Source organism: Mercenaria mercenaria, chromosome 17 (genome assembly GCF_021730395.1).
Source record: "Mercenaria mercenaria strain notata chromosome 17, MADL_Memer_1, whole genome shotgun sequence".
NCBI classification, from domain to species: Eukaryota; Metazoa; Mollusca; class Bivalvia; order Venerida; family Veneridae; genus Mercenaria; species Mercenaria mercenaria.
Window position 1 is genome coordinate 14,187,212 of NC_069377.1, and position 24,079 is coordinate 14,211,290.

At 33.2% G+C, this 24,079-nt stretch overlaps 2 protein-coding genes across 3 annotated transcripts in view; one reads left to right on the plus strand and one right to left on the minus strand.

Moving 5' to 3' along the window:
* Positions 1 to 4,649, plus strand: part of LOC128550300 (gamma-aminobutyric acid type B receptor subunit 2-like) — a 154,598-nt gene extending 149,949 nt beyond the window's left edge. The window contains exons 20-22 of one of the 2 annotated variants that reach the window (XM_053529103.1): positions 787 to 902; positions 1,718 to 1,794; positions 4,158 to 4,298. In XM_053529103.1, the coding sequence (XP_053385078.1) occupies positions 787 to 902; positions 1,718 to 1,761 (160 nt within the window). In that variant the 3' untranslated portion in view covers positions 1,762 to 1,794; positions 4,158 to 4,298. Of the gene's footprint in view, positions 1 to 786; positions 903 to 1,717; positions 1,795 to 4,157 lie in introns of both variants that reach the window. The other variant, XM_053529102.1, reaches the window with a different exon arrangement.
* Positions 4,650 to 6,989: 2,340 nt separating this feature from the next.
* Positions 6,990 to 19,523, minus strand: LOC128550301 (uncharacterized). The gene is made up of 18 exons (XM_053529104.1): positions 19,293 to 19,523; positions 18,686 to 18,912; positions 18,214 to 18,315; positions 17,596 to 17,806; positions 16,580 to 16,709; positions 15,842 to 16,013; positions 14,969 to 15,123; positions 14,370 to 14,419; positions 13,635 to 13,740; positions 12,530 to 12,688; positions 12,074 to 12,218; positions 11,214 to 11,333; positions 10,953 to 11,004; positions 10,377 to 10,529; positions 9,633 to 9,931; positions 8,946 to 9,159; positions 8,402 to 8,512; positions 6,990 to 7,793 (listed from the first exon to the last, which is right to left on the minus strand). Exons 1-18 carry the CDS (start codon positions 19,393 to 19,395, stop codon positions 7,216 to 7,218), a joined length of 3,087 nt encoding a protein of 1,028 aa, XP_053385079.1. The 5' UTR covers positions 19,396 to 19,523; the 3' UTR covers positions 6,990 to 7,215.
* Between the last annotated feature and the right edge of the window lie 4,556 nt (positions 19,524 to 24,079).

A 24,079-nucleotide genomic window follows, 5' to 3' on the forward strand; every position in this document is an offset into this window, starting at 1 on the left:
AATCAAACTCATTTTGGTAACATATAGACAAATGTGACGCTAGTCCATACAATTACACCTTTATTCATCCTATCTTTCATGTATCTCAACCTCAACACATGTTATCGAATGTGACATTGTGTTACGAACAAATATGTAGTATCTCCGCTTTAACATACTTAGTGGGCGTTCATTTTATTACAGGATTGTTAAAAATTAATTTTTTCAATAAAAAAAGCTGACAAAAATATCAAAGCAGAGCAGCAGCGGTAAATGATAAATATACGAGTATACCATTATTGTCGTTGCTGCGAAAAAAATGCAACATTGTGTGAAAACCATTATAAATACAAGGGACGTAAACTAATAGGTATCTGTACTTGTAAATATTTGCCAGGTTGTCATTCTTTGTAAACGGAAGTATAAAATGAATGTCAGAACTTCAGACATTTGATACAAAGAATAATTTTTGTAAAATTCACCTTTGTAACTTTTATTTTATTTGGAATTTCAATGACATCAGTTTGTAGACTTTATTTAATGTGTTTCTGTCTTTGAAAGTTTTAGGTTCTATCTCTATAACATTGGAAATTAGTACTTTTTTATTTACAAACGAGTCGATTAAATGAATCACTTAATAATGTGAGTATTTAAAGCGAAAGAATTATATTGCCTATGGTAGTTTCAAACTGGCTGAAATTTACATGTACCATTCAAATAGGGAAGACTAAATGTATTTCCTTCAATTGTTTATTTCATCCAAGACTATTGATTTATTAAGTATGTGGATTTTTTTTTCTCTTTCAGAGCTAATCTAATAACAGAAGTACATCCTTTAGTTCATGACTTCCCAAACAAAAGTTATAACACAACAGACAATGATCTGTCTAGACCAGTTCTTAGCACAATGAAGGTCGGCTCGGGTAAGATCCGGTGTATGCATGCCTAGAAACTAATCTTATTGCAGACAGATTTAGTTTTGTTTTTCAGAACAACCGCTGCCATATCTTAACATTATGATAAGCTTGGCAATCGGAGCATAGAAATTCCGTCGCATGAGCGCATGCATGAGCATAACTAATACAATTACTAACAAACGTTACTAACATATATAACTAGACAATGCATGTTCAGATTATATTATGATAATCTTACTAACAAAGTTTGACATCATTTTGTATTTTTTATTTGTTTATTTCAATCACCGCATGGTAAAAATGTGCATTTATAGGAATTTTTTAAGCAAAATTGATAATAATTCTACAGGTGTTTGGTTTATAGACCCGTTATAAACCTATATCGGTAGATTTCGTTTTATTTCGTCATATGTCTGGAATTTATCGAGATTTTGTCGACATATATTACGGAATATGCCGAAAATGAGCGATGTTTTCCGACATCTGTTTTGAGTATCGTACGGAAGGGTAGTGAATGATTGCTTAATGTAATCTTGCAATTCAGAACGATCACATAGTTTTGTATATCTTTTTCATCATTTTTTTCGGCCGTTTCTATAACCCAAACGGTCTTCTTCCACAACCGAAAATACCGAACTCGCAGACGGAGAATAGATGATCGCAGCAAATTGCCGATTGCAACTACCGATCATCTACCCTAAATCATATGTTTGTAGATACAGCGACTTGATGTGTTCGATGCGTTCACACCGGAGGCTTATAGGTATCAGCAAGGAAGACTTTCTTGTCTTATTTTCAATTGCTTTCATTTGGATTTTCAGACAAGGGAGGCAAAAATGACTGCTCAACAGCATTGCTATCGTAAAATGTAGCCGTGTAAACTTGCATGTCTATACTGGTTAGTATATAATGAAAATTTTATTTGTTTGTGAGTGAATGGTGTGTTTTCGAAGTGCTACTTTGATTTGTTATTGTCTTGTCGTTTGACTTGTGTGTGAATGATGTTGTATAACTTTTAACTGCAATAATTAATTAACTCTTCTTAATATCCTCATAGTTGCATTGAATTAGGCATATATTATATGTGCAGGTAAACAAATAGATTATAAAGTAACCATCATACATAAAGTTATAGAATAAATAAAATCTATTCTGTCAATTGACAATTCATTTGACAATTTTGTATGACATTCAGCTATTTTGACGGGAGCAAAAGTAATAATTGATCTTATGGTTTAGTTATTCATTTCGAACTTCGATATATATCTATTTCAGTATAATTTATGCATAGTATCGTCTTTATTTATTTATCCATCTAACAGTTATCATAAACTATTTTAGGAGAGAAAATGTTATATTTTGACATGCTTTGCAATCCAGTCTTGCATGCCTACCGTATCAGATAATGCCTTTTCAGGTTAATGCCTTTTTATGTACTTTTTATCTTTATCATTTACGATACGTTTTACAATAAGAAAAATGAAACAGTCAGTTTACTTGAAACAAAAACCTTTGTTTTAGAACATTTGAACATCTACAGTATTATACAATGATTGAAGGGGCCTCCGTGGCCGAGTGGTTAAGGTCGCTGGCTTCGAATCACTTGCCCCTCACCGCTGTGGGTGGTTCGAGCCTCACTCGGGGCGTTGAATTCTGCATGTGAGGAAGCCATCCAGCTGGCTTACGGAAGGTCGGTGGTTCTACCCAGGAGTCCGTCCGTCATGAAATAGTGCACAAGGGACACCTGGGGTCTTCCTCCACCATAAAAGCTGGAAAGTCGCAATATGATCTATAAGTGTGTCGGTGCGACGTTAAACTTAACAAAAAATACAATGGTTGCCTTTTAGATTGGCCGATATGACGATTTATTGAGCTGGAAAAAGTGATATCGGCCGAGTGCGTAGCGGCAGTTCAGTAAACCCTCTTTAATATTATATACCTATATAAATTCTGTAAAAAATCAGCTTGTATTTCACAATTAAGTAAGAACAGGCAGAAAATAATTCCGTAGTATACCTTTTAAATTCCGTATTGTACCTTTTGTATTGTATGCTGTCGGAGTACTTTCATTAATATGCATGACCTGACACAGTTCTATAAATAGCACACATAAAAACTTCACTTAGTTCCATTTAATATCGATAAACATTGAAGATTTTGTTCAATAACAAAACAACAAACAAAAAGGTAGTGGTATATAACAAAAGGGTTATTATAACAGTAGCTAGATCTGGGTTCATGAATTTTGCAAAGTCGGATCACACTCGGCGCTTGCGCGCCTCTGGCAAAAAAAAACTACTCGAGCCGAATACAGCATCACAAATCAAGCTACTTTTATAATAACCCTATTATATTGACCGAACCTGAAAGGCACATATTGTTTTATTATCATACTAAACAATTCAGTGGTTGGTTATTTTCCCAATAAATGTTAACGATATCCCAAACAAGTGTATTTTTCTCAAAAGGTAACAGAATATATATGGGAAATATAAACAGTTATCTTTTGAAGCTTTTAATCGTTGATTTTTTTTTCTCAAAGATGGTTTGTATTATACGTTGTTGAATATTTCTAAGATTATACACATAAAGGTAATGTTCATATTGCACCACTTTGTGTGCTCCGGTTCAACGTTTGTCGCATTTATCATTTAGCCACCGCTGATCATTAAAATAATCATTTAATATACGTTGATCAATTATTCATAATCTGAATCACACAGGAAGCATCGTCAACATATCTCAGGCCATTAGCATTGGTATTCAAATATTATTATGCAATTGATCGTGCTTAGTTTGTACAGTCAACAGCGGCAACTAGTTACTTTTTGTATTATCATGTCAGTCAATCACGGGTGCAGAGAGACATTTTGTTTATGATATTCCTTTAAAGGCGTACGCTAGATTTCAGGGCGAAAGTTTTCCCAATAATAGAATTTCTTCAAACTGGATATTGAAGGACATTCATCCAAGAAACAAAAATAGAAGAAATTCTATTATTGGGGGAAATTTCGCCCATCTCATATACAGCGAATTCTAGCATACGCCTTTAAGGTCTATTTAACGTAATATAAACTTTTCTCATTTGAAGCAAATGGGATATCAACTATTCCTTGATTTAATCTGAGGTTTTACTGAAATACACTTATTAAAAATAGCTTTGAAGCTATCGAGATTGTTAGTGATACATTATGTGGTTTATGAAAATGTGTACATTTTTATGAATCATTATTTATCATTTTATATTCTATTACGATACAGTGGACATGGACAAGGCGGTATCCAAAGAATTACACCCTATTATAGACTTGAAAAGATCCGCCATGCTAGGAAATAGGCGTAAATTACGGAAAATAACGTTCATGTTTCCAAACCAGACACAGTCTAGTGTAGCAAATAACGTAAGTAACGTGCTTGCAATCGACGCTGAACATCGGAAGAAGAAAAATGTGCAAAAGAAACCAGAATCCGTCAGCAACGTTTCGTGTGATATAATTGAACACATATGAACATTTTGCGAACATCAAGTTCCACACAATTTTTGGTTCTCATGTTTCGGTTGTTTTTGTGGTTTTATTTTTCTAAGTCTTGCTACAAGGGGATTGGCTAATATAATTTATCATCTTGGTGTAACATTTGATTGTAAAGTTTACGTTCTTCACCTTGTGTATTTGCAAGGACATTATTCACAATTATTGTTATATATTGTTGATCGCTGAATGGAATACTAATAAAGGAAAAATTATGTTTTCATTACTGTAACGTTTTTCTGTGTTCCAGGCTTTTGCGACAAAGCCACTATACCAAGTCAGTGCAATAAATCTTGATTATGTACCATTTTTTGATGTAACATGTTAATGATTACGGAAATATTAATAAATATATTTATTTGTCAGTTCTCCGTCGGTCACACGTTAAACCAAATTGCACACTCCGTCGGTCACACGTTAAGCCAAATTGCACACTGCTAACTGAAATATATTTTCTTCTCGACATTGTGTCAAACTCCGAAGTTTTAATACTTTTTTCTGTCTGCCATATACCTTAATGGCAAGTTATTATATATAAATTTAATTTATGAGACAAGTGTGCACGTTTTATCGTGATTCGGTGTTATGAGAGAAGTAAAGCTGCATAAAAAGCAAGAGTTGCTAAGTGCATGTTTGTACAGATATATTTTATTTTGTTTGTTTTATCAAAATTTGTAACCTTTTCTTCAAACAAATATCTTAAATCTCTTTATATTGTTTGAATTTTAAACGATGTCTTTTTTAACATTTGCATTTTACAGCCCAAAGGTTATATTACCGGATATTGTTTGAGAATGTCACGGCTTTTGGTTGCATAACCAGCCTTACAGAAGGGAGTTTAAAAGTTTCATTTCTATTTAATTGCTTTTAAACACTTCACATATACATTGTATTGTATATTAAGTGAAACCAAGGTAACAATAACTTACTCTTAAATGCTAAACTCGCTGTTTTTGTTGAATTAATTTAAGTAAGATATAACTGGAAAACGTCTTGCGGACTCAGGAATGCTTTAGAATTGTAAAAGGGTTTCACGATAATATTTCGGCAATTTATTAAACCGCCAAATATACTTTATCTCCCTACTTAATGGGCAAAAGTCTTTTATGTGTATCATATCCTGTGATAAAATTAGCCAGGTTCTATTTAAAAATATGATGCATGTTTATAAGAAATGTAGAATTGTAGATACATACTGACATATTTCTTTCTCCTATATCTATGTCATTATAGAAATATATTTATAAAGCTGAAATATATCTATTTATAATTCAGGGGAATTTTTAAAATGACAAGAAACGATGAAGTATTGAGTGTATTATAAAGATTGTATTATATTTATACATGTTTAACCATTATTTATCAAAACAAAAAAACTTTAGGTAGCCAAATGAATGTTGTTTATTCCTTCTCCATTAATTGATGGGCCTAATTATCATTGCAATAATAATATAATTATATTGCTAATGCATGATGATATTATATACTTATAAATATAGCAATGTTTAAACTGACAAGAATCGTTGAGGTAGTCATAATAATTGCAATTATTTCTTCCCCCTTTAGATTGATGCTTATAATGTAATAAAAAATTATTTCATATGTCTGTTTATATTCTACTTAAAATTAATCTGTATACACAGTATTCTTTTTGACAAGGGCAGAATGATAGATTTAGACAAAATAATAGCGGTTATTGTTTTTTCTTTGAATTAATATTGACATAAAACATATAATAATAAAATGAAATAAATACATATCTTATTTTTTCACAATTTAAATGTCTATTTATAACAACGTTTAATGTTTATCAAATCAGGAATAATTGAGATAGATATAATGGTTGCGGTTATTTTCTCTCTCCTTGAATTAATATTATGTCATAATAATAACATTATTTAATATATTAATATGAAAGAAACATTTATTTCCGTAATAGTTGAAATGCACGTGCTACACAGACAGTTGTAATGCTGCAAAGTCTAACATGTCTGCACTAGTAATGTTTGCATCTTTTGGCATCTGATTCTTGGTAAAACAATAACTAGAATCTTTTATTACATGAGTCCTTATTGAAATCGATGGTCCATAGTTTTTTCTGTTGCCCTTTCTATAGTACATTACAAACCTTTGCTCATTTAAAAGTCAAATATTGATTTAAGAAAGTAATGAACATTTACATCTGATCGTATGTAATAAAGATTATCGAATGGCCTGCAAATATATAATCTAAACTATCGGTCCTTCGGACCTCGGGCAATAGTTTCGACTTTTGACCAGCAAGCCATTCGATAAGGGTATAATGATTTCACTTTGTTCTTACAACTATATTAGTTGAAAAAAGGTCAAGTTCACACACGTCTAGTCCAGAAAACTGTTCGGTACAGCTGTTGTATATGAAATATGGTAGTAATTAATGTTGTTCTAACGAGAAACATTTGAGAGGTGGTGTTACGCCAAAACGAGGTTGTCAAAGGGCACTTCACGTGTCGCTGAATCTTTCAACTTTTACTATATGAATAAATTGATTAAAATCGATTTGCGCAAAATATAGAAATGAAAATAAAAACAAGTCATTTTATTTCAACAATAAAACTGTATTTAAAAACATGTATGACAATAGCATAAACAGAGCCTAAATGTGATGAATTAATACCTTACAGTACGATCAAAATATTTTACATGTGGTTCAAGCTTTGCACAAACGAACTGAATTTATATATTACATGAGCGGTTTAAATTAACAAAAATATTTACAAAATTAAAAAATCAACAAGTGAAACTGTTCATTATCCCTGGTTAACTAAAAAGTTTAATCTTCTTATTAGGCGTTCACGTTGTACAGGCCTTCTCCTTTGGTGTATGTTGCCCATACCACCTCGATTTATTGGTCTATATACAATTGTATGTACAATATGGCCTGGGCGATTTTGAAATGCATGTGCTCTAAATGTAAAACCATTACTTATGCCTGTTCTAGGTGAATCATTTTTACCTAAAGGTGTTAAATTACTGTCTTTATTTTTATCATTTGTTGGTCTTCCAGAATCTTTATTAGCTGTATTTCCCAAATTTATGATTGTTGTGTCTTTATTCGTTTTATCTATTCCTTTTCCTTTGTTTTCAGAAATTTTGCCGTTTACTGTAATTGTTCGTAACGTTGGATCCACGCGGTTTATCATCTTAACAGCGCCGGATAACGGATCTATTGGTTTGTGAATATCATTTATGTTTGTTGGTTCCCGGTTTGTAGCGAGGGCGTTACATATACCACAGCAATAGTCTTTGTACCGGGAACAAACCAATGAAATACCGAGCTCTCCGACGTAACGTTCGCATGAACGTATTTTGTCACCAAATTCACAACCTGTAATGAATAATAAATCAATATATCAATACAATTCTGCTATGATAAAACAATGTTTTTCATATTGCACGATTTCGCAATATACGTGACTTGGTAACAACTAATTAATATATTGTTCCCTCAGTGCGAAACTAGAATAAATGTATTTAGATAAAGAAACAGATATAACAGTTTCGCTATAAGGTGACGACATTTCTTTTCTTTTATGAGCCAAAAAATCGTGATTGAAGAGTAACATGACAGCTATTTGTTTATATAGATGACACTGTCAAAGAAATATTTATGGTGACAAATGCGGATCGACGATGACGACCAGCGAAAAAAAGTTACACTTGTGGTTCAGTATCTTTGCCTATTTTATGCAGCACGTGACTATGCTAATAGTTGTTTGTTTGTTATGTCAGAAAAATAAAATTGAAATGTATTTATGCATTTCATCGACCGACAGTACAAAAGAAAGTGCAGAAGAACAAGCATTCGTTAACCAATTATTTGTTCATAGAAGACTCTGCTTTACCAATAAATTTGTTAGAGTTCTCAATTAGGATCATAATACTACGTTTCGGAGTCGTGGTGCAAACGAATTTTTAAAAAAAATCTAATGTTACCTCTGCGGCCGGTTTCAAATCTACGGCACGTTTTGCAACACTCCTTTTGGTTAGTTTCTGTGTAGCACTCCCTAGCATTCTTGACTTTGCAATTTGGTGAGTCAACACAACCTGAAATATAAAGTTTCAACAAAATATATGTTTTACTTAATTTATCTGAAACATATTAGTGGTACCGATTATTCGAGGAGTAACAAGAAAGATAACTTACGTAAATTTCACAATTAATAAAATCTAATTTGAATTAGCCTGAACTATATACGACTTACGAACTGATCCCTTACGTAGTACTAACTTGTAAAACATGTAAGTAATGGATATTTGAAAAACTGTCAGTGCTTGTACAACTGTTATTGATAACTAAGGTCAGTCCAATACTGGAATAGTTTTAGTGCTTCTTGCTTTGCTGTGTAAGATGTTTCAGTTTGTTTTGTTCAATTGTTCCTTGGGACTTAAATTTAGCTTTGAATTTTATTAGTTCAGGCAATAAGATTAGTAATTTTGTCTTCTAACATATGGTGTACAACGTCTTTAAAATATTCACCTTGCTGTTTGGGTTCCGGACAACGTTCGCAGCAATATCTGGATACGAGTGTATTGTCACATGCATTCTGGCCGAACACGCCAGGCAAAGATGAGCATTTGAAAACCAATAGGAAACGACTGTTTGGACTGATACATAAACCGGAACTACCAGATGGTTTCACCGTAGCAGCTGTGGTCGTGGTACGTCTTGCAGGTCGTCTTGTAGGTATTGGCTGTAAAACAAGTTTGTAATAACATTATTGCGCTATAAACGTTGCTTAAGACCCAGAGTAATACGAATCGCAGTATCATTACTACCAACTATAGGATTTGTTCAATAAATACAATATGCAAAGGGCCTTCCCGAAACCGAGTTGTTAAGGTCGCTGGCTTGAATCACTTGCCCTTCACCATGTCGCTTTGTGTATAAAATATCAAAAAGGGAAAACTGTTGTACAAAATGTCTATCGCTCTACCCAATCGGCGGCAATTGTCTAAAATAGTAGTCCTAGGGGCACCTGTGGTCTTTCTCCACACTCAAAGGCTAGAACGTCATGTAATACAATGTTAATTTATCAACTATGCTTCATTATCAATTTATTTTACTGTTCGAATTATTAGAACATACAAACATGCACGAAAATTTTATAAATGATAATCTGTTCTTTTTAAACGAGTATGGTTTTTTTTTTAATTTTGTACTTACAACATGCGTCCACGTTTTCGCTGGTGTAGGTCTCTGTGTCCATGGTTTTCTCGTAGTTGGCCTTGGTTGTGGGGTCCATGGTTTTCTAGTTGTTGGTCGTCGCGTCCATGGTTTGCGTGTAGTAGGTTTTGGAGTCCATGGTTTTCGTGTAGCAGGTGGTCGTAGCGTGGTTGTCGTGGCAATAGATTTAATCACAGGATGTGGTGCTATTCCGCATGTGCTGCAACAGTCTCGTGCATATTTCTTATCAAAGCAACTACTTGCTCGACAGTTGAGGAACTTATCACCAAACTCACACCCTTGATGAATAAAAACAAACTAGCTGTAGAAAATTTACATTGATTTGAATGAGGCAGACACCAGTTACAATTATATAAGGAAATTGTAAAATTTTGATCGCATTAAAAAGATGTAGATTGGAAAATTTAATGATGAACTTGATGAATAAGAAATAATAAATATAAAAAGATTATACAATTACACATTTATAGGTGTCCCGTACTGGGTTATACTCGTGACAAATTCCATGTTTTTTAAATATTAATTAACCGTATCCATACAGCTATCAGGTTTGTGTGCTTACAAGTATGTTTTCCTTCTGAGAAATATTGATATGCATAGCATTATTCAAAACTGAAGCAACAGATATTAACTGAATTTATTGAAACTGAATGTGGACACAGCGAATGCTTAGATCAATGAGGGAAATAATTGTTTGCGATATAAAGCAGAGGAGGTTTATACCTCTCACGCCGGTGTTTAGCCTGTCACAAGTGTCGCAACACCGTGTGCTGTAGAACTTGTCATAACATCGCATGGGATTTTCGAGCATGTACTGGCGACATGACTGTTTGTTTCTGCCAAAACGACGTTGTATATCACCGAATACACAAGATGCTGTAACATAAAATTAATACATTATTACACCGAAAACACATGATGCTGTAACATACAATTATTGCCTTATTACACCGAAAACATATTACTGACATATTACAAAACAATATAATAATGCAAATCGTCGAATACACATGATGTTGTATTATAGACTTATTACCACTTCTTGCTGAGAACACATGTCACGTAATGAATTAACCGGCAAGCTAGATATGGCTGTATAATGTTTGTAAAATATGTGCCGGTCAAACAGAAAAACATTATTACGAGACACAACTCTCGCAAACACTGTTTCATATTTGCAGATAATTTCAAGACGCAGGGTAGGCAGGACAGTATTTTTGTAGATTCTAATGCCTAGTCAAGAGCAAAATCAGGCATTGCAAACAAATATGATAATTACGTAAAACAAGGTTTACTTACGATCTTTTGGCGGCGCTTTTTCACCAAACACGCATCGTCCTTCCATACACCACTGAAAATTGTTAACAATAACACAGTTTAATAAAAAAAACACTTGTCCAGCAATAAAATCATTTGAAATCGAGATTGTTTCTTTCTTTTTTTTTCATATTTATAAACAATAGAAAATTGGTTAACTTGACGAGAGGGTAACAATGCAGGAAATGTAAAACAAATATACATGTACAAAATGCTGACCCAATCGCTTTATCTAATCTTTACCTTTTTGTCCCCGCATGATGTTCCTGTTGCCGCCTTATAAACTCTGTAAGACCGGCTAGCACCCGGTACCTTGCACGACATTTCCGTACAGATATCACTAAACTTGCCAAGTTCAGGACCCTGAGAGAAGACAAGCAAATATATTATCACACTTTTGTTTATGACACGTCCGTGTATGTAATTATCCTACAGATAGTTTATAAATATCACATCAAATACCTAATACGTCTATTCAGTTTCATTTTACAACCAAATAAATAATAAATTTAAAAGGAATGTGATACTACTTCCTAGAAAGTAAAACGAATTAAGTTCATTAAACACCCTGTCTAACCATCACAAGAATATCATACCGTACACAGGCATGTTCGGTGTCAACATGTTTCAAAAACGAGAACATTGCAAAAGCCATATTACTGGAAATGTAACATTTCTTTCTTGGAAATGCTTTGTACGTCAGTAATTCGTAAGTGTAATATGTGCGGTATCGCAAATACAAACGAACTAGTGAACATATTTGAGCCGTGCCACGGGAAAACCAACATAGTGGGTATGCGACCAGCATGGATCCAGACCAGCCTGCGCATCCGCGCAGTCTGGTCAGTATCAATGCTGTTCCCTAATAGTTTCTCCAATTCCAATAGGCTTTAAAAGCGAACAGCATGGAGCCTGACCAGACTGCGCGGATGCGCAGGCTGGTCTGGATCCATGCTGGTCGCATACCCACTATGTTGGTTTTCTCATGGCACGGCTCATTTCTCTTATTCTGTGAGAGTAGTTTAATTTGTTAGAAGCGATGTGAAATAATTTTGTATATTATCTGTTTTCAAAAGCAAAATATTCATAAGAAAAATCCTCACCCATCCATAGAATGAATCAAGTCCTAGAATATCCTGACACTGTTCATTAGGAGTATAGTCTTGTCCTGGATGTGTAGATATGAACTTAATGTACTCATCACGGTCAAATATATCTACTGGATCAGATAAGCAGTGGTGTGGACGTCTGTAATTAAAAAAGAACTTGACTATTATGAAAAGTATTTTTGTGAATTGGTAAACTCTTGTTTAGATATTGCTTTAAAAGTAATCAACTTTATTGCTTTAAAAGTAATCAACTTTTTTAGTAATCATTATGGTGCCGTAAAATTGTGTTTCTTCTAAAGATTGAATTTATGGCATTTTCATTTTTCATTTTTTAAAAAGTGCACGTAAAATGTGTTACACGACAAAATAACTATTGTTATATTAAAAATAGATATGTAGTCTTTGAAATAGGTTGTATGCAAAAGACAATTTAGCGTTATAAGCACTTACAATCGAGAGATGTAATCTTTGAAATAGGCTATAGAACATGGTGAAAACCTCCAGGGATTGCCTTTTGTCGTTTCTGTCTCAAAGCCTCCATGTGCTGTCATGATATACTGATCTTTAGGATTACACGAGTTCATTTTTCCGTCATGTCGGCTACCTAAGCTGTAAAAATTAAAACAAAAAAGCGAAATTGAAACATGATGATAATTAACGGTTAGGTCTTAAAAGGTGTTTTCAATACTGACCTATCAAAGGCGGTGCTACACGGTATTTTTGACCTTGTTGTCTATTTGTTGTACGTTTTTGTATACAGTGTATTTCGTACATATATCCCTAAAGGACACATATATGCAAAAACTGGTGTAGGAGTTTGCGTTTAGAGGGATGCCTTCTAAGAACGTACGTATACATTTTGAACTTTTGTCTTTTGTTTAATTGTATACATTACGTAATGTATACACGTGTACTGGTTCACCGAATTGTGACAAACATGTTAAGATTAAAGTCAGTATAATTGTCTTAATAGGCGATTGTTCATTTTGTAATATGATGAGTTTTATTGCTGTGAAATGCATCATGCATAACAATAAAAAATGAAGCCGTAAATTGTCAATTGCCAGTCTCCTAATCAATCATTTATGAGAAAAACAAAACAATCTTGATGTTTACAGACTGTCTTAGTTATGATTATATCGTATTCAATGTCATGAATAGAGATGAGGCTGAATTTAAAACTTTACTGTGTACACGTAAATCAAATTACGTGACAAAAGGTGTTTTATTACTTATATATACATTTCTACGCGTTTCTTAGTGCGTATGCATTATAGATGGGTACATATAAAACGTAATCATTTTTAAGAATTATGGTATCTTTGGTTTTATATTTATTCATCTATACAGTATCGCATAGCAAATGACAGTTAAACAGTTTTACACATAGTATAGACAAGTGGATTGAATTGAAAGCTTACGCTTATAGAAATTCTCTCCACGATATCTATATATATTTGGTATCTTTGAGACATGTAAAAGTATAAGACTATTCCAAGTCCCTTCAACAAGAACAAGAATAAAATTATTACGGATGCTTAATGTTAATACTAACCCATGGCCAAGTTCGTGTGCAGCAGCGTTGATGCTTTGAAATCCGCCATGATCTTCAATTACAGACACACTGTCCATACTACAAACACTGCCGACACGTGCGTAACCTAAAAATAAATACCATCAAATTTATACTCGGATATCAAAGTGAAATGCCTGTGTAGAGTTGAAAGTCATGTTATATTAAGAAAAAATGTTCATTTTAAGGAAGTAAACACTTCAAATAAAAGTTCGGTTTTAATATGAAAGGTTAAAAGGAAATTTCCAACATAGCTGCGTACTGTTGTTCTTTTGTTTTCTTTAATATCCGACAATGAGTACAAACATTATTTGTATACTGTCTTCAAAATTATTACGATGAAACACCATTTTTGTCTGTGCATGACTTCACTGGCATACACGCTATTTTGTCTATACTGCCCATGGTAATACCCCTTTTTGTATCGCCTCGTTGTATTTCTCACGGTGTGCAATGCTTACGACGCTACAAAAGGGCGCCGGTTTATGATTTACAGGTGGTAAGATGATTTTATTGCCGTTTGTTAAATTTTGATAGGAACGCCGTACAAATTGTCATTTACACGTGTCTTGACAAGATCCAAAAATAGATTCTTGGGCCAATACGAAAGAACAAGTATCTATTTCGGGATCTTGCCAAAGCACGTTTGAAAACATATGTTAATTACATAAATGATATATCGTTGTAGGACAGCAATGACAAAAACAGAAATCTTACCTGCTGTACGCTTGTCAATTGAACCGCTGTCCATAGAATATAGGTCGTAACTGCAAGTAAAACATATTCCAAGATAGAGAGCTATATAAATGATAAAGAATACATATTTCCGTAAATCTGTATAAATGATACAGAACACAAATGTCTGTAATACCTATATAAAAGGTACAGATTATAAATGTCCATAGCATCCATATAAATGATACAAATTACAAATGTCCGTAACCGAGAGAGACTTCTTCACAATGGAACAATAATTATTATGTACAGCTATGGTATATTTAATATGAATAGTCATAATTATATACTCCATGATTAAGTATGCAAAGGAGAATTAAATTTTTTTTTCATTTTGAGTTATACATTTTTAATCATTTGATTGTTTTCTTAATGTGAAAAAGATATGAAAAAGGAATATATTTGCTACAAGGCACGTTCAACTCAAGCTGTTATAAGGCATGTTTACATATAATTGTAGATCAGTGTGGAGAAATGTTAAACTACTGAATGAAAATAAAGAATATTACATTTTATTTAAAGATCAAAATATGAATATCTGAAAAAGTCCAATAAAAGACATAGGGAAAATAAAAACGCACTCTGTAAGTAACATGATGTGATCATTTTCCGGCAGATTTCTTGCAGAGAAACTCCATCGAAGTAGTTCATCTAGTGGTACTGACACTAACAAGTCATGACGTCCCTCTGGATTACGGTCAATATGAGGTGTGGTCCATGGTGATACATCCGGTTTCTGTGTAAAAGAATTGAATTATATTAAAATGCCACAGACCAAATTCAAAATTGTTGATTTTTATGTTGTATGTTTTCTATCGATTTTCACTCTAAACAATACAGTCTATAACTTCAAACTTTAAGATGCGCAAACTCGACCTGGTTTGTTCTTTTGTTTAGTCTTCTTCTTTGACATTCTCTTATTGTTTTTCCAAAAAGATTGTGTTACCAAGGGCATCAGTAACAAAGGCCAATAAGCCGATTTTATTACATATATTAGTTTGTAAAGTATAAAGCAACATTGTCTCGGCACTACATTCATAATCTCCCTAAGGTAAGAAACGATTGGATTGAGACTTTGCCTACATCGGTCCCATTAAATGCCAAATATATGAAATTTTTAAAGTGCAAACCCAGTTTTCAGATATTAAATTCAACCGTCATCTGCAAATAGTAAAACTGAGACATACAGATCATTTGCATGTCCCGTAAAATATTTCCGAATTACACCAAGTACGACTGAGTGCAGCCGCCGAGAAAAAAGACACCGCGATAGCAAATGCCCTTATGTCATTTACCTGGCAGTAAAGGATGTAAATCAATATCCTGTTGAATTTACTTGCCCGTTTTTACTATCATCTCCTTGCATTAAATATGGACAGATAAAAGTCAAATTGAAACGTAGGTTTGTTTCCTTATACAGACTTTTACATTTCATGAGGATACAATTATCTTACATCAGCAATAATAAAGCCCGAGACAGCGACACTGAGACTGAATTCAGGATCGTCAATGGTCTGGTAGAGCATGTCCACACCATTAAACACGTGTGAGAAATACTTCTTAAGATTAAATTTTGCTTCATTGTCTTTAGCCGCTTCCGTCCCTTGTTTGCTGGCTTTGTAAAATCTACAATAAAAGGAGATTTTGATAACATAATTATCAATAAACACGTTGAAATAAACGATAATCGAGAGCAAATTCATAATCAAGATATTTGACAGCGTTAGTGATCCGGTAACCTGACTAGACCCGGAATCCGGTAAATCGATCTTTAAACAAACTGTTTGTGGTTTGTCGAGATGTCCGGTAACCAGTATGAATGATGAAAATGATACTGTATAAGTCACTGCATACGAATGTGTTTTAATTCATAACCAAAATTAATCACGAACTGACAGTGTCGGATTTAATTATGAAGTAAACTAAATGTGACGTGCAAGATATATTTATGTGTTTTAAAAATTCCAGCTGAAATTATTCTTTTCATGTGAAATGTCACAAAATTGCTTTCACTTATTTTTTTCTTCTTTTTTTTTCTTTCTTTTTTGAAATTAAAAGTATGGTTGTGTAACGTGATATAATCCAAATGTTAAACTGAAACATAGCCTGCATTTGTTATAAAGAATGACGTGCTATGTTAAAAAGATATTTATCTAGTATGTAATGTGAAGTGCATTTGATAGATTATTTACCTTCTGTATACACCATAATCAATGACCGCGAGAATTTCTAGGTTATATTTCTTTGTTCCTGGGAGTACACTTTCTCTAACCACTTTAGCCGTTTTTCCAAAGGCTGCAACACGCCCAAGTTCTATGGGGTCTGAAATTTAAAATGAAAGATTTATAAGAAAAGGACAGATTTCACAATGGAAGTCTAACGACTATTGTTTAAATTTCAATATATTCCTCATCTGTAACCACTTTGCTGTTTTTTCCCCCAAAAGCCGCAACCGCCAAAATTATGTAAGAGTTAAAATTTATGACATATTAGTTATGCATATATGGTCCGTTCCATAATGACAGCCTCGTTTTATTATCGAAACCTCTGTTTTTCGTTGTAAGTGATACGAAAATCCTACGCACAGATCATTACTTCTACAGAGTTCACTACAAAGATGTCTAATATTGCTAAATTGATATACATAAATATACTCGAACAGAGGTGAAAAATGGTTTAAGAATAAATCGTTAACTTCAATAAATAACAATCGTGTGCAATGAGTTTAATGGTACGTGTTTATAAGTAGAGGCAGACAATTTTGCGTGAACAAGAAATAAATAAAAATTGTATAAAAACTTTTTATCACTTTGATGCGACATTAATAAGGCTGTTTATGCACATCGTCTATCTTGTGACCTATACGCAGAAATAAATGTTTTACAGGTAGTATTTATGATAGCTATATATCGCGTCATTTCTTGTCAGATTGTTTTATGTGTCATCATATGCAAAAAGATGTAATTAATTATAATAAGTGAAGGTAAATTTATGATATTGTTTGACACTGTAATTATTTTCAACAAGGAGAGAGTCGTGCATATAATACTAATTAACACTTTCTTTAATTAAACAACTTTTGGTTCAGCTTTGATAACCAAACGTTTCTCCACATCTCTAAAAATCCAATGTGCATTTGGCTGGACTATGAGCGAACGATCATCTTTTGTGTCATTTGAAAAGTAAAGGCACACTATGTTTTTATCACCTTCAACTTTGTAATCTGTGGGTGTTCCTGGCAATTGTTCTGTTTTGTATATTCCATAAACTTTACTGGCGGCTTTAGCAGCTGTTGCAATGGTTTTAGCTTTATTCCATAGCTGACTTGAATGACCGGCATGCCGTTTCACTCTTCCAAGGGCATTATCCGCCATAGGGGACATTCTGTATTCCTGATTTCCGGCACAAAATGTCCCTTCCTGCGAAAGTCACGTCAAATATAAAGTTTATATTAGTTTATTTAAAGAGACTCTGTTGTATTCAAGATATAGCATGACAGTTTAACAACCGAGTTTATTGTTCATACATAATTTATAGCTTCTTTGTGAAAAAGCCAAGACAAGATGGGCAGACAATTCAAGCGATTGTTTAATATATCTCAACTGAAAAGTTTAATACTATCTGGTACTTGATTCAGTTTACTGAATGACTATTATGAAATAATAAAGTAATGCCAGAATAAATTCATAAATAAATCACAGAATACTAACAATGGCAACTTGACACTTTTGTTCTCATACTGAACGATTACACAATAAATTAATCTGTGACCTGGTGTTCTAAAGCAGTCCTTTTTGGGGGAATAGTAAGTGAGAGGTAAGCTTACCATTGTCGTATCACAAGCTCCCGTTGTGCTGTTTTTGCTGTCTTTTGGACATGACAATGTGAATATGGCGCAATTGTTAGGGTCCTGGTATTCTCCGAACACCTGGATTTAGAAACATCTTTTTTTTAGAAGTTAATATACCTAGTGCCAGAGCTAGCCTTTTAAAACCAGATCCGTGTGCTAGCATGAAAGCAATACATATTCGCGTATGTTCATTAACTAATTTTAGATTGAAAAGACAATATATGTAATAAAAATATTACTATTAATAATTTATTTATCAAGTCAAGCTAATTTTCTACATCTTTGAACGGAGGGCTTGATTAAAAAAAAGAGAATTTTTTATGTCTTATTTAATATCAGAATTGCACGACATTAAACTACTTTCTTTGCATTGTTTTTGTTTTTCTTGAAATTTTGTCAGTTATACTAGGTGGTGATTTCAACTTTAAATAACTCTGAAATGCCTCACCTCATTTTCGCCAAGTCCATACGGTAGTACAACAGGTATTCCTGATTCTGATTTTCTTATCACATAAATATTTTTGGCATTTGTTGCCTTTGGATTTCTTTTAAGTTTAAGAGACACTGTACGTCCTAGAACGTCTAAGTTTAAATTTACATCTACTGGGAGACCATCAGTGGATTTCTTCGTTTGCTTTAATGTACAATCGTCTACAACTGTGAAATCCACCGGATCTGCAAAAAAATGAGTATTAAAATAATTAGCACATACATCGATGAAAAAAAAAATCAGTAATTTACTGTTACGAAAAACAATATTAGGTTTTTATATTATCGGATTTGTGCATCATTATTTTCTTTTTTCGAACATATTTGAATGCGTATTTGTAGAATAATATAAAATTGATTTCGATATACTTTATATCACAGTCAACCATTGTTTTGCAAGACATTTCTATCGTAAAGATTCACGGCTACTGCAAAATATTATAAACTGACGAAAAAAATTATCTTAAAAACTATTAAAGAATGTTATTTGCGATTATTTATTATAAATTTCCAAATGCAGTATTCTCTAAATTTAGTGTAATTGTGAATATGAATTAATGCCCTACCTGTCGTATTGATGGTATCATTTGCTTTCTGTGATAAAACACTGCTTATCCAAAAAATATTAATCAAAAAGAAGTAGTTCCAGTGCTTAAACATTATTGCCATCTTTTCATTTGTTACCACCAAGCACGCTATTTCTTAAGACATAAATGGAACGATTTATATATTTATATAAGATATGGTAAATTATACACGATGACGCCTCCTACACGCCCGCGTGGTTTTCTGATTGATCGAAAACAACAAGCCAAAGGACATATTAAACCAGAGTTCCAGTCATAAAACTACACATTGGGGGACTCCGTAGGAGCCATTGTGGAACGTGATGTTACGTGATCCGGGCTTCACATAGTTCTGTGGCCTGCGGTCATTCAAAATATTTTTTGGTAAATATACGCCGCAACCTTTATTAATCACATTTGTATAACTGACTCAGAATATTTTATTCATGGACAAATATGTCCTTATTTTTTAACCTTTTGAAATTATGACCTTTTTATAACGAGGAATCAGTTGTTATCTCTGAAAGCTTTTTGTTTGAGTTACCCTGAAAAATAGGATTCTTTCTTGTTAACCAGTTTACGGCAAGTTGCAGGTCTTCTCAAGGTTACAACATTACATATATTAAATTGTCAGTCTTACTTTTAACGCAAAAAGTAAAGCGCAAAAACTTTATTATCTACTTAAAATGATTATATTAGTAGAAAAGTGAAAGATCTTCATATTTAAAAAAATCAACAATAAATGTAAAGAAACAATTGCGATATTTGAAAGTGTGTTTTTGTGTCTTTCTCCCAAGTCTCCCCCAATGTTGATAGTCAAGTGACATAACAAGGTCAATTTTTACGCATTCATGTAAATTTCTTCGGTTGAAAGCCATTTTCAAATGCCTAATCGATGCTATTGGATGTTTTAATATGCGGTACGTCACAAGTTGAAAATGTCTTACCTATTTAATATCGAATAATAATCTTTTGTTGTGTTTTTGTTTTGATTTGATTGACCTCTCGCAAGGGCAACTATAAAGAAAAGCGACATTCTTATATAACATGTTCTTAATATTCAGACACCAGGAAATATGTCATTCTTAAACAAAGAATGATTTGTCTAACAAACTTCTGCGTGATTTTTTATCGACATATATTGGCAATTTAAAGCCTTTTTTCCCTTTAACCTAGTGATACTTTCTTTGTACACACATTCTATGTAAATTGCTTTGAAAATTGCAAATAATTTCTACTTAGTAGAATGAATCGAACTTACTATGATGAAACATTTGTTATTGCTTTTTCAGTCTATAGTCAAACAAAGCATAAAACTTCCAAAAGACACGATATTTTTAGAGGTTTTTTTTCACCTTATTTTACGATTTTTTTTTGAGATTTTTTTACGAAAGTATGTTATACTCTGAGTCCTCTTCTGGCGCTCGCACTCAGCATTTTCGCGTGAAAACGATAACTATATAAATAGTAGTACAGTAATAGATTTTAGGTTGATTTAACATTTATAATTTCGAAGCAGAATACTAAAACAGGCAAGTACAGGTATAGAATAACATTTACACTTCAAACACATTTCCCTAGATATGCTGTAAGAGGCGATTGCTGAGATACTATTATGGATTAAAAAGCAGCAGGTATGAATATGTAATTTATTGATTTTCCTCGAGTAGTATTTCGGACACAACATACTTCATACTGAAATGAAAAGTATGCAGTTTTTCCTTTAACAATTTTAGAGTAGATTAACAGTGATGTGTTTTTGGTGTTGTATTCTAAAAAAATCACACGTCGAAACAGTTGTTCGATTATCGTAAAATAATTCTCTTAGATAGCATACTTAAAAGGCGCCTAAAATTTCGGAAAATTATAAATTGAGATATACTGCAGCATTTCCTGTAGACTGCATCTTGAATAACGTTTGTGGAATGATTACAGGATGAAAAAGAAATAAAATTTGTGCGGTTTGACTCTTAAACTTTAGCAATGATGCCCGAAATTAAACTTACAACCAAGATGTACAATCACATCAATGTCAAGGTCGCGAAATCAAGTATAGTTTGATTTTTACGTTTGAGAGATCAATTTATAGACTCGTCTGCCGAATTGGGAAAACAGCATGATTCATCTTGCCTTATTTAGGTAAGAACCACTATCGTACTGAATAATACTACCTAAATAACGGACCGTTCCATTATCAAAAGTATAAAAAAAACATCGCTGACCTCAAAACCGAACTTAAACGTTAATGAATAAACAATCATGTATATCCGACATCACTCTATTTACTAATATATTGGCTTTTCGCGTTAGTACGTTCATGGTTCAATGCATGCTCTGGTTTAACAAATCATAATTTAATTAAGTCATTATGAGACTGCTAGCAACTAAGGGTCATGTGGGTAATGAATCATTCTAACGACTCGACGTGCGTCGACTTTACCACAACCATCACGTTTACGAAATTAACTTGTCAAAACGGATATAAAATCATACAACCATAACAACTAAATAAGAAAACAGTTTGTTTTCTCTCTAAAGGTTAAAATTGTCCTTTTAGTATTGGCTGATGATATTGATTCTTACTTAAGCTAGTAATCATCTTTTAAAAAAAGCAGATCCATGAATTAATCATGTGATGCCGAGGAAAATAAATGATGTTTATCAACATGATCAACAGAAAGTTGTAATTCCAGATTGAAGTTAAATTGGAACAAGTCAATTTTCCATGTGGTCTTAAACAAATCAAATATATTGAGACAAAAAGCTTACCCACCAAGCTGCTGGCTGCTGATAGTTTGCTCAAATGTGCACAATTATTGAAATTGTTCAGAAAACTTCTGTTTTGCATGTTCTTAGGAAAGCTATTCTTAATGAAAAATAAAAGAAAATGGTTTTATATTTAAGAGTGAATTTGCAATCTAATATTAGTGGATCTTTGAGATTTTTAAACTGAAAGCCTTAAATTTAATATTGTTCCATGAGTGGACGCACTGGTGGAGAGGGAGGGTTTAAACGCTTTCTTACTGAGGTGAAGGCCTTTGGTTCGATTCCGTACTACTTCCATTGTGGTGTGTCCTTGAGCAAGGCATTTTATCACGATTGCCTCAGCAGACCCAGCTGTGAATGGGCACCAGCAACTTTCTGGCGGTAAGGTATACTAGTAATTGGTTTTAAATATTCTTAATATAAGGTCGCTTAAAAGCTCTAAGAAGCACTGTTTCACAAAGCGACTGAAAATAGCATTTAATGTAACATTACTTATACCTTTCCGGATGAAGTTTCATAATATTCATCAAGAATATATTGTTTTGAAAACAAAATAATTTATCTTCAGATGCTTTACCACAATTTCTAAAGTAAAGTTTTTACTATAGTTTATACTAATTTATTTGAGGTCGATTGTGAAACAAGTTCTACAACTTATATTGATCACTCTCGACACCTCATTCCTGATGGAATCCATCGCAACGAAGGTATGAGAGAAAAAGCCAGTTTCCCTTTTAGTGCTGAGCGGCAAGCAAGGGAGCTACTAGCACCATTTTTCACGTCTTTGGTATGACGCGGCCGGGGATCGAACCAAACGCTGTAATCAAAATGAATGTGTTAAAAGTTGTGTTAAAAAAGTTTAGGCGTTTGAACAAAGAGAAAGCGTTATTTGTTTCATAACGTAAAACCAGAAAATACATTTTGAAGAACAATTTTAATATAACATTTCAAAGTAAGAGTTTTGTCAATATTAACACCTCGTAATATTTCATTGTCATTAATGGTGATTTTTTGTTCTGAAAAAAATATAGTAACAAGTCCGCGTAATAATTTATTCTTATGAATCTGCACCTTGCAGATATATACATAACTGCCATGTAATATTTTCATTTTTGTCATGTTGGTAGGCATATAGGATTCTACTGTTCCTATTTTATTATCTCAACAGCGTAGTTTGTGCCGTATGGTAGCCTTAAAAAGTCTCCCCGTACATTCAGTCAGAGCTGTTTTACTTCCGTTTCTTCAGATCTTTCAACACGACATTTATGTTGTGATCGTGGTACTGTTAAGTTTTTTCAGCTTTAACTTTTCGGCTTTGGAGGTTCCAGTATTCTTGCTTTCATCGTTTTGCGTATTGTTCAGTAACTCTTTGGATACGGTGCCTGTTTTTTTTTTATTTTGTCTTTTGACAATGTATGTGATATCCAGGTTCCATAATCTAAGATCCCCTCTCTAAACTATTGCTCTGGGACGAAAGGAGCGGCGGTAGCATGCATTCCTCCACTACCGTCCACTAAGAGGGCATGTAACATTTTCATTTTGAACAATGACATGTGTGTTTCCACTATTCTATTGAGTTATGCCAATATTGATGTACATTCCATTTATTTGAGTCAAATAATCAACATCGACAAAATCGTTATTCAGTGACATGACGGTCTATGTAGATAGAGTTGTATCGTGTGCAAATATATCGGTAGTTGTATTTTCTACCAATACATGTAAATCATTCATATAAAAAGGACCTAAGACGGAGTCTTGTGAAATACCTGCAATTATTATAACAGTTTCAGATTCAGACTAGAGCTCTTTCTTCGATATAAAACTTAAACAAAATTATATGATTAATTTCAGATTTATTTAACTATTTTCAGTCTCCAATCCAAAACTAATCTTTCGAGTGCGGTCTGACAAGATTGATATTTTCGAAAACCGAACTGTTGTTGATGCTACAAAGTATTTCTTTCTACAATGAACAAAACAGCTAACCAATCAATAGTTGTTGTTGTTGTTTGTTTTTT